This window comes from Aspergillus brunneoviolaceus, assembly GCF_003184695.1.
Source record: "Aspergillus brunneoviolaceus CBS 621.78 unplaced genomic scaffold BO95scaffold_7, whole genome shotgun sequence".
In the NCBI taxonomy this organism is placed as follows: domain Eukaryota; kingdom Fungi; phylum Ascomycota; class Eurotiomycetes; order Eurotiales; family Aspergillaceae; genus Aspergillus; species Aspergillus brunneoviolaceus.
In genome coordinates, this window is record NW_020290737.1 from 168,444 (window position 1) to 183,892 (window position 15,449).

A 15,449-nucleotide genomic window follows, 5' to 3' on the forward strand; every position below is an offset into this window, starting at 1 on the left:
GCTTGATGGTGAAAGGGCTCTTTCATGGAGCTCGCTGGAGGACAAAGCGCCGTGGGACAAAGCAATTGTGTCTCTTTCTGGTGAGGCGTGCCCCCAAGCCATTTTGCGGTTTCCCGAGACATCAAGGCAAAGTGTCTCCATCGTAACAGTTTACTCGGGACTCCAGAGAGATTTGATGGAGCGAGCTAAAATGACCTGGGTCATGATAATCATCCTGGCAGCTGCAGCGCAGCAAGGATCTGGGTAGCCCTAATCTTATCACATCTGTTCAGCTTTCCTGGTCCTGTCATCATTCGGTACGGTAGATCTGTGGTGATCATCTGACAGTGCAACCACAGGCAGGCACCGAGTTGCTGGACTTGGCGCATCTGGCGGACCATTTTTCTGCTTTTTGTTTCTGAAAGCTTCGAGCAACACGAATTGGATTATGAATCAAGAAAACCTTGCTGTGAGTCAGGATGGATCACAGCCTTGGTAAGCAGAGACATGGATCTGAGTTAGTGCAACAAAAGCAACAATGAAATAAGCGCCGAATGATCTCAGATACTCATAGAGCAGTACGGAGTATGTCCGTGAGCTGAAGACAAAACATCCAAACGCAGCAAACAGGTGGAGATCTCCACCCCAGAGTGGGGCCGATACGACCCTGGCAGGCAGCCTGGCTAACAAACAGTGCAACAGTGCAACAGTGCAAACACCACAAAGCACAAAGCAATGCAAACAACAACGTCATGACCCTCTCATGCACTCCTCGATCCATCCACTCAATCCATCTCTTTCCCTCCCTCCCTCTCTTCTCTCTCTCACTCTCTCGTTCTCGCCCAACTTTATTGTCAGATTGTCAGACTCGTTGGAAATCGCACCCGTATGCCTGCGTCACTTCCGCTTTTCCCACAGCTCCATTGGATCGTTCCACCACTCAGCGGGGGAGTTCGGGGGACAAAAACAAAATCATGATGAATGGACCGACCTCCAAGGAATCCCCTTCCTTGCGTGGTGGGGTATCGTTCGTTCCATGTAAAAATAACCCCATCAACTTCCCCTCCTTTCAGCCGTGGTCTGACTGCCCTCGAGCAATAGTTGCGAGTCTCATCATCCATGGCTGACCGATAAGATCCATGCCCCGGTGGGCTGTTTGCATTCCGACTCCTCGGTTTCCACAAATGTTCAGGGACATGCTACTCATACAGGGCACCGTCCCCCCCTCTCTTTCCCCCCACCAGCAGAAGGCCACTACTTATGCAGCTGGTCTTGCCTTTCCTGTTTATTTACACCTCGCTCAGATCTTCTCGGTGCTGCAAGGGCCGACTGACTTGACTGACTGACTTGCATCTCACCCCTCTTCCTCTTCATCCTCCTCATTTTACCCCTCTTTCCTCCATACATACTCCCCTTTGCACCCGACGTGCATACGCATTTATACAACAACATTCTTAGGCGCACACACACTACATTGCCTTCTCTTTGTTTCTCTCTCCCTACCTCTTTCTCTCTCTCTTATCTTTCTCTCGCAGACCTAATATAAAGTGCGCCTTTTGGCTAGTCCCAAAATTTTGGTGTTTGAAATTGGGATATACGTATTATCCTCCTGGACTTTCCTTGTTCCCCCTTCCAAAGGACCTCGGTATATTATAAAATAGACTTCAAGCCACACGGACCTGCAACCATGTCTCCGTTAACTTGTCCCACCAAGAGTGTCGACATTGTGGCCATCCACCAAAATGCACTGGAGTTCTCCCTGGTGAACGAGATCCAGCGAGGAATCTCTCCTCCGGCTGGCACCACTCGCTCAATGCCCACCATGCTGCTGTATAATGACCAGGGACTGAAGCTCTTCGAGGAGATAACTTATCTCGAGGAGTACTATTTAACCAATGCGGAGATTGAGGTGCTGCGCACGCACGCCCAGCGGATCGTGGAGCGCATTCCGGACAATGCGCAGTTACTAGAGCTAGGGAGCGGGTACGTGCTGCTTTCCATTTTTTTTTCTGGAATCCGGACAACGGAAATTAAAATGAAATTGAACTGTATAGAAACCTCCGCAAAGTTGAGATTCTGCTCCGCGAGTTTGAGTCGGCCGGCAAGCACGTCGATTACTACGCCCTCGATCTGTCCCTGCCCGAGCTTCAACGCACCTTTTCCGAGATTTCGATCGACGACTTCACGCACGTCGAGTTCCACGGCCTGCATGGCACCTACGACGACGCTATGGCTTGGCTGGATAGGCCCGAGAACCGGAAGCTGCCGACGGTGATCATGTCCATGGGGTCGTCGATTGGCAACTTTGACCGGCCGTCCGCGGCGAGCTTCCTGGGGCAATTCGCTCGCCTCCTGGGCCCTGACGATCTGATGATTATTGGCCTGGACGCTTGTAGTGATCCGGACAAGGTGTTCCGGGCTTATAATGACTCCAAGGGTATTACGCGGCAATTCTACGAGAATGGACTGGTTCATGCCAATGCCGTGCTGGGGTATGAGGCGTTCAAGCTGGAGGACTGGGACGTTATTACGGACTACAATGTTGCTGAAGGGACACATCGGGCGTTCTACGCGCCGAAGCATGACGTGACCATCAATGGAACGGTGATCAAGCAGGGCGAAAAGCTGATTTTTGAAGAGGCATACAAGTATAGTGCTACGCAGCGGGAGCAGTTGTGGCATGATGCTGGGTTGATCCATAAGGTGGAGTATGGGAATGAGGCCGGGGAGTATCGTACGTCCTTAACTCACCAACTTCCTGTTCATTCCATGCGCGTGGCGCTCTGGAGTCGGCCTGATATGTTGTCTGAAGCTAACTCGCGTGTCCTACAGATCTTCATATCCTGTCCTCAGCAGTCTTGAATTATCCGACGAAACCTTCACAGTATGCGGCAGGTGCCGTCCCGACATACGAAGAGTTTCGGAAGCTTTGGACGGCGTGGGACATCGTCACTAGATCGATGGTGCCTCGCGAGAAGCTGCTTTCCAAGCCTATCAAACTGCGCAACGCCTTGATTTTCTACTTTGGGCACATTCCTACATTTTTAGGTAAAGTGCTTGGCTACTGGGTAGACTTCGACTTTGCTAAGCCTAGACAGATATCCATCTCACTCGAGCACTGGGCGATGAGCCGACTTATCCCACGTCATACCAGCTGATTTTCGAACGTGGCATTGACCCCGATGTGGACAACCCTGAACAGTGCCATTCACACAGCGAAATTCCAGATGAATGGCCGCCGCTTGACGAGATTTTGGATTACCAAGAACGAGTTCGCAGTCGCGTTCGGTCCATCTATCAGAAGAACGACCTGGTCCAGGATCGGATGCTGGGTGAAGCTCTTTGGATCGGCTTCGAGCATGAAGCCATGCACCTCGAGACTTTTCTCTACATGCTCATTCAGAGTGAGCGGATAAACCCCCCTCCTGCGGTCCCCAAGCCGGACTTTGAAAGAATATTCCAAGATGCCCAAGAGCGCGAGAGGCCGAACGACTGGTTCACCATTCCAGAACAGACCCTATCCATAGGACTTGACGATGACGGGCAATCGGTGCCTAGTGTGTCCTACGCATGGGACAACGAGAAGCCGGCGAGGGTCATTTCCGTCCCGGCATTCCAGGCACAGGGTCGACCCATCACGAATGGGGAATATGCTAGATATCTTCAAGCGAATAGCTTGGGCCAAAAACCAGAGTCGTGGATTTGGACCCACCCCAAGGGGTCGTCTGGCGTCGTGCATGGTGGACAGAGTAATGGCCACGCTACGAAGGAGTACCTGGCGAGCTTTGCTGTTCGTACGGTGTTTGGGCCGGTGCCGTTGGAGTACGCGCAGGATTGGCCGGTCATTGCGTCTTATGATGAGCTGGCACAATATGCGCAATGGATGGGTTGTCGAATTCCAAGCTTCGAGGAAGTGAAGAGTATCTATGCTCACGCAGCTCGATTGAATGGAGTCAAGCAGAATTTGCCCAATGGATATTGGTCGGTCACCTGATTCTTTTTTTTTCTGAGTTAGACTAATGATCAATAGCCACAGCGAGACAAATGGTGTTAATGGACACGGAAACGGTGTCCTCCCCACCAAGATGAATGCTCCTGTGAAGCCGGCGCATGATTCCCAGCCAGTGTTTGTGGACCTCGACGACTGCAACGTCGGGTTCAAGCACTGGCACCCTACCCCGGTCATCCAGCACGGCGATCGACTTGCCGGGCACGGCGAACTAGGCGGGGTATGGGAATGGACGAGCTCGACTTTGGAGCGACATGAAGGATTTGAGGCGATGAAGATTTATCCGGGGTATACCTGTACGTTCTACCTCAAGAGGTTCATGTTACCTGTTGAGACGAATGCTAATGTGACCTTGAAGCCGACTTCTTCGATGGAAAGCACAATATCATTCTTGGCGGGTCCTGGGCCACTCACCCCAGGATTGCGGGGCGGACGACATTGTAAGTTGTTTTCTTTCTGGCCGTGTACATTGCTAACATTGGGATAAGTGTCAACTGGTATCAGCGGAATTATCCTTATCCTTGGGCCGGGGCACGGTTGGTGCGGGATCTTCGATGATGAGAGGGACAGTACCTACAGCAAAGGAGGTTGTGCTTCTGTGTGGACTGGTATGGTTAGTTTTGTATTGAGATAGTGACTTTGAGTGTTGAGGAAGAAGTGTGAGTTCCGAGGATGCTTCTTAAGGTGTGTCTACCTTGACCGAGGGCTGGAAGCTGTGGGCGTAGTTACATCTAAGTGTATCACGACTGTGGTGATGATATTGGGGGAGATTAAGTAGCGTAGTGATGCACCGAGTACCACCGAGAAGTAACTTCCTCTACATGCATACTTTTACTCGTTCAGGACCAGAATTCATCATGATGAAGACATTCCCAGAAAGAGATGCATTCAGAAGGGTACTACAATTGTGCTGTAGGTAGGACGCAGATATTGTAGTAAGTTACTGTACGGAGTACTATTATCTATCTTATACCTAGTACTAGTACTTGATCCAACTCATAAAAGTCAGCGCGGTGCAGACCAACCGATTCCTCCCCCGGCGTGAGCCGAGTTTCCAACAACACCACGAGAATGTCTTTCAGAAGATAAATAGACAGCCTATGGCAATAATTGATTCATTACTTTAGATTCCGTGTGGGCCTTGCCAGTCTCTTTTGATGTGCTGTTCTTGGCAGCTGGCATGGTCGGGTGATTTGGGAGTAGGAGCAGTGGCAGTGGCGATGCTTGGAGGATTAGAAGTGGTGGTGGTGGTTTTGCTTGGATGCTCTCTCTCTCTCTCTCTCTCTCTCTCTGTGTGTGTGTGTGTGTGTGTTCAGACGTCGAAAGTATCAAGTGGGAGAGCACTGGGTTATTATTTATTATGAGATTCGTTGGTAGGGATCAGTAGTCCCTTCCCCGTTGAATCTCGCCATTTCCTTATGTAACTTCCTTATCTAATTTTCTGAAAGGGGAAGAAGGGAGGGAGGGGGATATCATACCCTGCCAATTTTTTGGTTTCTGTGTTTGGTTGAAGAATGCACCATGTGAAGTAGGTGAAGTTACTCCGTAGGCCTGTGATGAATGCTAGTTACGGGTTTTGGGAGTCGAGTCTTTGGTCCGGAGGCTACCTGGACTTAGTACCGGTAGGCCAGCGGTACCTGATCGACGCGGGTTCCGGTTGCTCCACTGGAAACTTATGGAGAGTTTGCGGGTTGAGATCAGGTGATTGGTCTTTTTTTTTTTGGTTGTATGCAAGGAGGGAATATGGGGGGAAGGGATGACGGAAGGGAAGGGATGGTAGATGGATGTAGTTACTGGAGGGAAGGGGAATGAAGACTCTGGAATGATGGCGGATAGGGAATTTGGGTTCAGTCATGGGTAGGGTAGGTAGGCGGGTAGTATTGTACAAGGGGCGAGATTTGGTTGTCAATTAATTACTAGTTTTGAGTTGATTCTGTGATCAATATACCGACCGGTACGCGACTTCTGTTGACAACCGATGGATTGACCACCCTGAACCACAAATACAAACACAAACCAAGCCTACATCATCGTTGAATGAGGCAGGGAGCAGAACTTCAGCTGGGGCTGGTTTTGCTGACTGGGCTGGGCTAGTTGGGGGCGAATCGCAGCACAGCGGACAGTAACTATTTACTGGCTGTACAGCACTAGGTACAGTACCTACCTAGAATACTATACAAGGGAGGTTGGGGCTTTATCTCTAGATTCCACCGGTACATACGAAGTACATTACGCTAGTTTCAGGGGCCGGGAGGTAGCCGCTGTAGCAGCTGTAGCAGCTGTAGCAGCTGTCACTGTCCCGGTGTATGCAGTCGCAGCAAAGTTCAGATCCGATCGACTTATCCCCAAAATAATGCTATTCCTGTTGCTGACATCGTCATAGAGATAGATACTGAGTCACTCAACTCAACTTACCTCCAGTCGGTGAGTATCAAGGAAAGGGTTCGACTATTGCTTCAGATGGTGGACGATCTCCCTTCTTTCTCCCCCAGATTGGGGAATGGAGAGCCCTGATTTGGTGATCCTTCCACTTCGCCCCTCCACCTCCCCCCGGGGGGAGGGGGGCCATTGGCCATTGCTACGGGGACATCCTCAGGGCAGGGCTATTCTGGCATGTAGTACGTATGTAGGAAGATATCTTATTCTATATGTACAGTACAGGAAGGGAGTACGGAGTACTGTAAAGCACAAATCATGGTGAGTCGAGGGAGATAGTGAGTGCTGGCACCGGTTAGTTAGGGGTCTTCATTTCCTGGGTAATGTCCTTTCATTTACACCTCTGCGTCTTCTACACCAGGTCACATATTTCATCTATCAGATCCAGGTGAGGATCGACAGGCACACACAGCCCCAACAACCTCGATGATGTCGAGTTCTCGGGATCAACCCTCTATTTAGAGCTTGGTGCCTGGTGCCTGAACGAACCACGGTTTCAGGGAGGAGCAGGGGAGGGGGTTAAACATGGAAATGACGCCTATGACCTAACTTAAGTTACGTACCGTAGACTAACTTACTAACAGCAACAACAATAGCAACCGACAATAGCCACCACATCAACAACCACCGAAGTACAGTACAAGCCACGCTACGCTAAGCAAGCAAGCAAGCAAGTAAGCAAGCATCGCAGCCAGCCCGCCAACGCATTGCATCCGCCTGGCCCCTCTGCCCCTGGGGCCATACATACCCTACCCTGTCTGCATCCATCCGTCTAGAACAACATAAGAAGGAAAAAAGGGAAAAAAAAAAAAGAAAAAGGAAGGGGGCAGGGATAAAGTATGAATGAGGGCGGACCCGAACATATTTGGCGAGTCGAGTCAATTACCCAGTACTCCGTAACGTACCTAGACTACTGTTGTTGTCCCAGGGAAATCGACCAAGCTAGTAACCTACTCATAGGAGCAAAGAATGGAATGTGTCACATAGCGCGTAAATCCCCCCCCATTAGCGTCCCGAGCAGCTAGAGCAACGGGATTCTCTGGCCTGCACAGGGGAGAGTGTACTCCGTATAGGATAACTTAGCTGTCACGGTAGATTATCTTGTCTTACTCTTCCAATGTTCCTTCCTGCCTTTGTCATTCCCTAACTAACTAACTACCAGACCAAAAGGAACGCCTGCATTAATTCTTGCATTTTGACACGGGCGAGCAAAAATAACAATCCCCCCGAAAAAGACCGTCCAATTGCAACTCTGTCAGCAGCCTGTCGTGTCTCTCTCTTTTCTCCCCTTTTGAGCCAAAAAACAGGGCGAATTGGAGTTCAATTTCTTGAATATATTATCTCCTCCACACTTCCCCCAAAGGGACACAACACCCACCCCCCACTGGCCGCTTCGTTTCTTCATTCTCGATCCACGTAAAAAAAGAGATCTCTCTCCCTCCTCCCCCTCTTCCTCTCTCTTTCTTTTCCCTCCTCTTTCTCTCGCCCTCCACCTCGTCGTCCCTGTTCCCCGCCCAATGTTATAGAGAAAGCACTTCTCTTTGCTTTTTTTTTTTCGTTTTCTTTTTTTTTCCTCTGTGTTCTGCTTCCGGCAGCCTGTCCCTCGTTTCGAAACCAGATTTCCTTATCTGTGTGGGTTTTTTTAGTCTGTCTTTGACTCTTGCTTTGTTTCCTGGTGTTCTTTTTTCTTTTTCGTTGTTGGGAATATTTGCTTGCTTGCTTGCATAGCCTCTCTCTGTCTCTCTCCGCCGCCTTACTACGGAGTTGCTCTCCACCTCAACCACAACGGTCACTCATTTGGATACTACTAGAGACCATCCCCCGTTTTTAGAACAACCACCAAAAAGCAGACAAACATTTGCTTATTCGCTCGCTACTCGATTGTCCGGAAGGATTACTGGATTTGGATTGATCGCCTTTTGATCATCGTCGTCATCGGCTTCATCAGCTTGCTTCATCGACTTTGCTCCCTTCTTGTTGTATACCGACCGCGACACACGCCATTCGTTCAAAACCGAACCACCAACCACACCATCGTTTGCAATTGTTTCTTGCTTGCTAGCAACCTCACACTCATTTGATTCCCAACCAAACCAAAGAACACCTTCGCAGGAAATAGAGGCAATAGACAGAAAAGAAACCATGGAGTGTTTTCGGCAGCTAGGTCGACTGATTAAGGCCCCGTTCAAGCGCGAGAAGCCGCAGCCGCGGGTGCTGGAGATTGTGAGTTTGGCAACATGCATACCCGGGATGCAAGATTTCAAGTTACTGATAACGGCGCTGCAGGGTCCCCCTACAAATTTTCGGAAGGAGGAAATGCCTTCGTTCTTCCCGGACGACGAGTAAGTCCGGTTCTGTTTGCACTGCACTGGACGGTGTGGGGACTAACTGGTTTGTTTGTAGTGCCGCAACTCTGCACAGTCGTGGATCGACCCTGGAAAAGGAAAAGGATATCGCCATCGCGGCCATCGAACGGCAACAGTCGACACGGGATAAGATCAAGACGCATGTCCGGCGATTGAGTCGGACGGCGGCGGCGGCGGCTCCCAAGCCGTTGGCTGAACAGGAGGAGTGAATGTTCATGACATCCTCCTGATAAACATTATCAACGACGATAGTGATGACGAAGACGACGACGAACAACCCCGCCATCAATATGGGAGAAACTCGGTGCCCAACCTGACTTTGTCAACGCCCATACATGCACACACGCACACACACGCAACGGAGCAATGCGCGCGCGCTTGCGCCCGGAATCGTAATTACACATCACCTCAGAGAAGGAAGGTTGGCACTTCGTTGAGACGCGATTTCTTCTTCGCCTTTGGATCAATGCCTCGTGGATTTTGCGGTGGAGGGGGAGGAGGAGCTTCACTGGACGACGACGACGACATGCGGGATTGCACCTGGATGTTCGACTTGGGCGGCGGCTCTGGAAGCTGGTCCCAGTCATCAAAGATTAATCTCCTCTTGGATTTAATAGCGATTGGAGTTGGTGTACGATATGTAGTAGTAGTGGCATTCATAGACTGCGCTTTTTTGGATTTTGGCTCGACCGTAGGGGTTTCGTAGGATGAAGACGTGGGTGAAGCATCCGAGCTCGTCGCGTAGTTGTATTCCTCTGTTGGAAGCGGAGGAGAGCGTCGCGATTGGCGTCGTCGCGAAACTTGGTGAGGTGTGGTCTTCGCATGCGCAGGCGCATCGAGGTCATCGTCCTCATCATCGGACGCCGTTGCGTCCTGATCGTCGTCAACTTGGTGCCCATCATCTCTCCCATGTCTGCTACCCCCACCACCACCCGCACCCCCAATCCCAGCCCCAACCCTCCTCCCAACACCCCCCGCGGCCTGCGCAAACCCCGCCGCCGCCCTCGTCGCCGACCGTATCCCCTGCACCCCGACCAACGACAGATTCTTCCTCGGACTAACCATCAACTCATGCAACGAAGTCCCCGCCCAGGCCTCATCATCTTCTGCTTCACCCTCATCCTCATCCCCACTCACGACCGGCCTTACCCCAGCAGTCATCGTCTCCAACCCCTCCCGCTGCCTCGCCGCCAACTCCTCCTGGGCGTTTCGCTTTCTACTCTCCTCACTGAGCGGGGTGATCCCATCGGTGGGTCTTTGTTGCTGCTGCTGCTGCTGTTGCAGAAGTTCTCGCTGCTGCGCCTTCACCTCCTTCTTCCGGCGCACGTACTCGGCGTAATGCAAGTGCTGGGTGAAGGACTGGGCGACGCTGTAGAATTCGTCTTCGACCATCATGTAGATGTCGTCGTTTTGGAGGCCGGGGATGAGATATCTTTTTTTTGGAGGGGGGGGTAAGCATTCAACATGTAGAGTGGGGTGGAATGGGGGGAGAGGGGCAAAGGGTGGCTAACTCTTCCGATGGACAGCGGTGGATCGGGGATGAGGGGGGTGTCGGGGCTTTGAGATTCGTTAGTTACTTGGTTAGTAGTTCTCTTCGCTCACTCCCGCTGCGAACGCGATGATCGAGAGGTAGGTTTTGTGGGTGTGGTGAAACATACAGGATCGGAGAAAGTCTCGTCGACGGGTGCGAGATCCCCCGGAGCCCGGGGGGCTGCTGGTCAGCTTGCGCGCATTGTTTCGCGTGGTTGATGCTGCTGCTGCTGCTGCTGATGATGATGATGTCGCGCCCGCGCGACGGGGTTGCGGTGTGGAGGCCCGGGGTCGGGTTGCTGAGGAGGAGGAGGAGGAGGGTTTACTGCTTGCGGTGGTGTCGAGGAGCCAAGGGAGATTCCGGGGCATTTTCGGTTGTTGGTGTTAACTGCAGGTTATGGAGGATAGACATCCTTTGATCTTTTTGAAGGTAGGATGGTTGCGTTGGGCTTGGAGCTGCGATATGGATCGCGACGGGTAAGTTGGGAAACGCGTTCGATAATCTCCCGCGGGCCGGAACCACCCCGCCTCTTTGCTTTTAGATTTAGGTACTGCCCATATAACCCTGTTGGGAGGGCTGGTTGCTCCACACCTCGTCTCCAACCCGAAGTGGCCGGCGGGCGGCAGTACTATCGTGAGGTGAGGTCAATTGTAACTTATCCCCTGGCTGCTTTCACTTTCACTTTCACCTTGACTTCTTTTTCAGTTGAATTGAATTGTTGATGTGAGGATATGATTTCAACCTCGGGTATCAAATTTAAGTCAATCTTCTAAAAGCCACTCTTTCTCTCGCAACAAGAGCATAAGAAAATCACTTTCTTCCCCAGATCTCATCCCCAACATCAGAAACAAAAGCCCACACACACCCCATATCAAACGCCCAATCCCAAACCCAGCAAGACACACAATTCGCATTGCCCCGCACCCATATACACAAAGAATCTGGGCTGTAATGCATATAACGCCATTTCTCAGAAAAGAAAAAAAAAAAAAGAGACAAACCAGCCGAGCGCATAAAAGAAACCGTAAACCAAATAAACCCCTGCCACAGCACCACCTAAACCTCCCCAGGCCGCTTGCTGTTACAGCTCACAATCTTCACCTTGTCCGCCGACACGGTGGTCTGGTTGTCCAGCTTGAACGTCACGTCCTTGATCAGGAAGGTCCAGACTTCATCGCAGAATCGGTAGGTGTCGAGGTGGCCCTGTAGCGTTCACGCACGGATGGTTAATTTTATCGTTGTTTGAAGAAATGGACCCCAGTCTGCTGCGCAGGGAGTGGGATCTTTGGCTTTTCAGGGCAAGAGGCAAGAGGCAAGAGGCAAGATGGTACCTTGAAAGTCAGCCTCGCGCGCACCTTATCCGCCAACACCTCGGTGACGATGCGGTCGAAGGTGGAGAGGATCTTCATGGCGAGTTGGGGCTCGATCCGGCCCTCGTTGATCAGGTCGTCCAGGGTGTCCGTGAGGGAGAGGCCGATGCTGTTTTTGGTTGTGTGTTAGTGTCTGGGTGGGTTTCTCCGGGCGTTACTGAGGGGGGGGGATGGATGTACCTGCTCCCGCGGTAGAGCTCGTAGTATGCCTGTGCGCTCATCGTTCTCGCTTCTTTGGCTGGCTGCAGAGGTCGGGGTGATTGTAAACAGAGTTATCGGGGGTTTTCGTGGTGTGGGCTGAGATCGGGGAACGTGAAGGGGGTTATAATCGGCTGGTTTTGTCAGCTGGTGGAGTTGGAAGGTTGGAGTTGTGACTGCCAGAGAGATATCTTCACGTGATGTGGATCTCTTGGGGAGTTGGGGTCGAGTCATGTGATGTAGTGTGTCGCTTTGCCATCCATTACATCAGTACGATAAGGGTGTTGGGAGGAGATGACCAAGAAATCGAGGGTCTCGAAAGAAATTAAAAAAAAAAAATAAACTTGATCACTTCACGATGCTCAGTCTATGCTTAACCCGCAGGTCCTCATGTCTAACGAGACTGAGCTCATCGACTATCTCTCCACATACGCTCTTTGCGCACATTCCATCCGAAATAAAGTATATCTCCTCCACCGCGAGTAGATTAGCAGATACTAGTACCAAGGGTCAGTTGGAAGACACATCATCACCAAACTCACTTTAGTAGATTGATTTCAGCTTTTGACTAACATAATCTAGACGAAAACTCATCGAACACACAACCACCCCAAGAAAACACACCTAAAGCTAAAAAGCCTGCCACCGACCCCAAATTGAAGAGCGTCTCGCAGGCAGACCAAGAGCTTCGGGAGCGCCTCGAGCAGATGTCTGGAGGCGGTGGTGCTTCCGGGATCGAGTACGAGGATGGCAAGCCCACGGCTATGAAGCGCAGCGTGCGCAATAACATGTTTCGCTATATCTGAGAGCGAGACGGCTTGGCGCATTAGGTTGCTATCGTGACTCAAGCGATGAGCGAGTCTGAAGCGAGTCGCTGGACTAATTTACCTTTCCCCGTGTGGTAACTTGAGAATACAGCCCTGAGCCTGCACTCCTGATGATTCAATTGACCCCAGATACAACCTGATAACGAGAAATGACACTCTACCTGTCAATCGCGATCACATTCTGCCAAGCATATGTATCAAAGATCCTAATTGTAGCTATAATATCATCGAAGAGGAATACAATGGCCGCCGTAGAAACGCCTTACGCATATACTGCAAGTATGCCCTCCGAAATGCTGGTACTTGACGCCTCGAAGTGCAGGTCCAAATCCAAGCCAAAGCCAAGCCAACTGTCTACACATTACCGAATCTGCTTTCCAGCATCTTACATGTTTCCAACCATGCCTGCCAGAACACCCGCGCCAATGACACCCCCATCAGACGCCTCGCGCAAGAACACCGACTTGCCGCTCTTCTGCGGACCCGTTCTCATGATGAGTCGATCGATGTACTGTTGACACATCTCCTTGAAGCTAGGGTAATGCTGAATGATCCCACCTGTGTATGCGACCACGAGTTCCTCGGGCCCTGACTGCCAGTCTGCAGGGACAGGCGTGGGGGACAAGACCGGAACAATGGGTCCATTAATGCTACTTGATCCACTCGTTCCAGATGCTTCCGGTTCTAAATGCTTCGAGACCGCGGATAGATCCAGGTTGGCACTGATCTCAGTTGTGGGGGAACCCCCGGGACTGTCGACTTTCAGTTCGATCTCCTGTGCACATGCAAGGAGTCCTACAACGGCTGCCGCGATCAAACCTGCAGATCGCCGTTGCACAGTCCTAGCAATCTTGCGGAAAGCGTTGGCCGACGGTGCATCCCAATTCCACTCTCTAGATTCAGGAGGCGGCAGGGCCTGAGCCAGCTCACTTGCGAGTTCATGGTCGGACCGGGAGCGAGCAACCTTGTCAGATATGAAGGAGGTCGTCAAGGCATATTCTTTTACCAGAGATGCGGGTAGATCCTTCTTGGATAAACCACCTTGGGTTGTGAGATAATCACAGAGAATGAGCCGAATGAGTTCGCCAATGTAACGGCCGCCAGTCATATACTCGAACGGTTGAAACCCCGGTCGTGCACATGCCTGATCAAGCTCGATGTCCCAATGGGTGATTATGTTGAGCTCTTTCAACGGCGGAGCGGCACCAGAAATCGTCCATTCGGTGTTGACCACAGTTTCGTCAGCCTCGGGAGTTCTCTGTTGTACCTGTTTTGCTTTGGAGCTGTGGAGCGAGCTGAGCTTCATGGGAATGGTTGCATTGCAACCCGTCCCCACAATAATTCCCATCGCAACTCTGCTGTTGGGCAATGACTTCACAGAGTAGGCAAGAGAAGCGATAGTGGCCACGGTGTCATTGGTGATCGCCGCGATCTTTAATTTAGGGAGGTTAAAGAGCTTCCGCCGTTTGCTGGATGGTTCACATTCGTCGTCCGGTCGTCTGGTGTGCTTTTCGTAGCCACTTAGAAGGATTTTGCGGAGATCGAGGTCGGATGAAATCGCAAATCCTTTGCCCATCGGCATCAACGTCGCCTCAGTGAGCGATTCTTGCCTAGGCTGCGTTAGTAAGACAGGATTTACCCTGCCAACTCGCTGGGTAACACTTACATGATGGGAAAACTAAATGTAATGCCCATCTCTAATTCCTCCGGAATCTCGCCGCGAGTGCTCTCCGATGTCAGGCTCTCCGCCACGACCTCCGCGATGCAGTCGCCAATCCAGGAGAACAGGTCCTCCGCCTTATCCATCTTCAGATGCTCTTGAATGGGCCATGCTCTTTCTAATGTCCGCTTCACACGCTGTCTCTGTGCCTTGCGTAGGGTATCTCTCGACCGCGCTGAAGCATCGCCTGGCGGTGTATCAGACTCGGCCGCCTCTCCAAGCAACTCGATGAAGGCAACCCGAAGGTTGGTTCCGCCGACATCAATGGCTAGGTATCGACCCGTCTCCAGACCGGTGGGTAGACGGGTAACCGGTGTCGGTAGGAATTGCTCCTTGGAATGCAGGGCTAGGTCTTTATAGATTGTGGAGAAGCGGCGCGCGAGCTGATACAGGACCGCTTCATCCAGAACCAACGGCGACAGAAATTCATCCAATTTACGCTGAAGATCTAGGTATTCCTGGTGTGAGGGGTCCATTTCAGCGTTCTCCTCCTCGTCCTCTTCTTCGAGTGGATCATCGTGTATGTTTTCATGGTCTTCATCCCTGCTTTTGTCCACCTCTATAGGACTCGTGGAAGTCATGTTGTGAAGGGGTTCCGCGCCGAGGAGGGCGGTCGAACAGGCAAGTTACCGACGCGTGTGACTTGCGGGTAGCAAACGTTTCGGTGAAGAGTAACTTGTGCGACAGAGCGGTAAGTTGGCGGAAGGAAAGGGTTCAGGTATGGTGTTTATCTGCTTGTCCTCGCGGAATGTTTTCCAGGTAGGACGGGATGTGGGGGAGCAGGAATGGGGATTTCAGTCCCGGTGATAGGACGCATACAACGGTGAGCCCTGTCGTACGCGATCCTGTTGATTGCTGAAGGAATTCAAGATGCAAACCCTAGCTGGGGGTCTTTCCGTGGGGGTCGTAGGTCCGGGGACGATAGGTTCTCCAAGGGGGGACGTTATCTTGCAGCTTGCTCTAGACTATGATGAGTGTGACGGTCAGCTCCCAAGGTTACAGTCAATGCACGG

At 51.5% G+C, this 15,449-nt stretch overlaps 7 protein-coding genes across 7 annotated transcripts; 4 read left to right on the forward strand and 3 right to left on the reverse strand.

The window, feature by feature from the left end:
* The first annotated feature begins 432 nt into the window (after positions 1–432).
* On the forward strand, positions 433–1,489 carry BO95DRAFT_244511 (uncharacterized protein). The gene is made up of 2 exons (XM_025581376.1): positions 433–1,017; positions 1,075–1,489. The coding sequence occupies exons 1-2, from the start codon at positions 743–745 to the stop codon at positions 1,310–1,312; spliced, it is 513 nt and encodes a 170-aa protein (XP_025446294.1). The 5' UTR covers positions 433–742; the 3' UTR covers positions 1,313–1,489.
* Positions 1,171–4,546, forward strand: BO95DRAFT_504961 (DUF323 domain protein; the record flags this gene model as incomplete). The annotated part of the gene is made up of 7 exons (XM_025591146.1): positions 1,171–1,962; positions 2,034–2,713; positions 2,812–3,027; positions 3,078–3,960; positions 4,016–4,284; positions 4,347–4,428; positions 4,477–4,546. The coding sequence occupies exons 1-7, from the start codon at positions 1,667–1,669 to the stop codon at positions 4,544–4,546; spliced, it is 2,496 nt and encodes an 831-aa protein (XP_025446295.1). The 5' UTR covers positions 1,171–1,666.
* Positions 4,547–8,566: 4,020 nt separating this feature from the next.
* On the forward strand, positions 8,567–8,999 carry BO95DRAFT_459737 (uncharacterized protein; the record flags this gene model as incomplete). The annotated part of the gene is made up of 3 exons (XM_025588678.1): positions 8,567–8,647; positions 8,711–8,766; positions 8,828–8,999. 3 exons carry the CDS (start codon positions 8,567–8,569, stop codon positions 8,997–8,999), a joined length of 309 nt encoding a protein of 102 aa, XP_025446296.1.
* Positions 9,000–9,198: 199 nt separating this feature from the next.
* Positions 9,199–10,689, reverse strand: BO95DRAFT_459738 (uncharacterized protein; the record flags this gene model as incomplete). The annotated part of the gene is made up of 3 exons (XM_025588679.1): positions 9,199–10,222; positions 10,302–10,347; positions 10,449–10,689. 3 exons carry the CDS (start codon positions 10,687–10,689, stop codon positions 9,199–9,201), a joined length of 1,311 nt encoding a protein of 436 aa, XP_025446297.1.
* A 484-nt stretch (positions 10,690–11,173) lies between these two features.
* On the reverse strand, positions 11,174–12,062 carry BO95DRAFT_380959 (transcription initiation factor IIA subunit gamma). Its single transcript, XM_025583353.1, has 3 exons — positions 11,872–12,062; positions 11,653–11,800; positions 11,174–11,524 (listed from the first exon to the last, which is right to left on the reverse strand). The coding sequence occupies exons 1-3, from the start codon at positions 11,910–11,912 to the stop codon at positions 11,378–11,380; spliced, it is 336 nt and encodes a 111-aa protein (XP_025446298.1). The 5' UTR covers positions 11,913–12,062; the 3' UTR covers positions 11,174–11,377.
* Positions 12,063–12,154: 92 nt separating this feature from the next.
* On the forward strand, positions 12,155–12,937 carry BO95DRAFT_438970 (uncharacterized protein). Its single transcript, XM_025585636.1, has 2 exons — positions 12,155–12,398; positions 12,472–12,937. Exons 1-2 carry the CDS (start codon positions 12,248–12,250, stop codon positions 12,693–12,695), a joined length of 375 nt encoding a protein of 124 aa, XP_025446299.1. The 5' UTR covers positions 12,155–12,247; the 3' UTR covers positions 12,696–12,937.
* Positions 12,909–15,161, reverse strand: BO95DRAFT_244619 (hexokinase family protein). Its single transcript, XM_025581378.1, has 2 exons — positions 14,383–15,161; positions 12,909–14,326 (listed from the first exon to the last, which is right to left on the reverse strand). The coding sequence occupies exons 1-2, from the start codon at positions 15,015–15,017 to the stop codon at positions 13,102–13,104; spliced, it is 1,860 nt and encodes a 619-aa protein (XP_025446300.1). The 5' UTR covers positions 15,018–15,161; the 3' UTR covers positions 12,909–13,101.
* Between the last annotated feature and the right edge of the window lie 288 nt (positions 15,162–15,449).

Coding starts and splice junctions, on each gene's coding strand:
- BO95DRAFT_244511 (XM_025581376.1), top strand. CDS start 743: ATGCACTCCTCGATCCATCCACTCAATCCATCTCTTTCCCTCCCTCCC. Junction 1,018..1,074: donor TGGGGTATCGTTCGTTCCAT/GTAAAAATAACC, acceptor ACTGCCCTCGAG/CAATAGTTGCGAGTCTCATC.
- BO95DRAFT_380959 (XM_025583353.1), bottom strand. CDS start 11,912: ATGAGCGCACAGGCATACTACGAGCTCTACCGCGGGAGCAG. Junction 11,801..11,871: donor GAGCTCTACCGCGGGAGCAG/GTACATCCATCC, acceptor AACCAAAAACAG/CATCGGCCTCTCCCTCACGG. Junction 11,525..11,652: donor GCGCGAGGCTGACTTTCAAG/GTACCATCTTGC, acceptor TGAACGCTACAG/GGCCACCTCGACACCTACCG.
- BO95DRAFT_438970 (XM_025585636.1), top strand. CDS start 12,248: ATGCTCAGTCTATGCTTAACCCGCAGGTCCTCATGTCTAACGAGACTG. Junction 12,399..12,471: donor AGCAGATACTAGTACCAAGG/GTCAGTTGGAAG, acceptor AACATAATCTAG/ACGAAAACTCATCGAACACA.
- BO95DRAFT_244619 (XM_025581378.1), bottom strand. CDS start 15,017: ATGACTTCCACGAGTCCTATAGAGGTGGACAAAAGCAGGGATGAAGAC. Junction 14,327..14,382: donor ACATTTAGTTTTCCCATCAT/GTAAGTGTTACC, acceptor AACGCAGCCTAG/GCAAGAATCGCTCACTGAGG.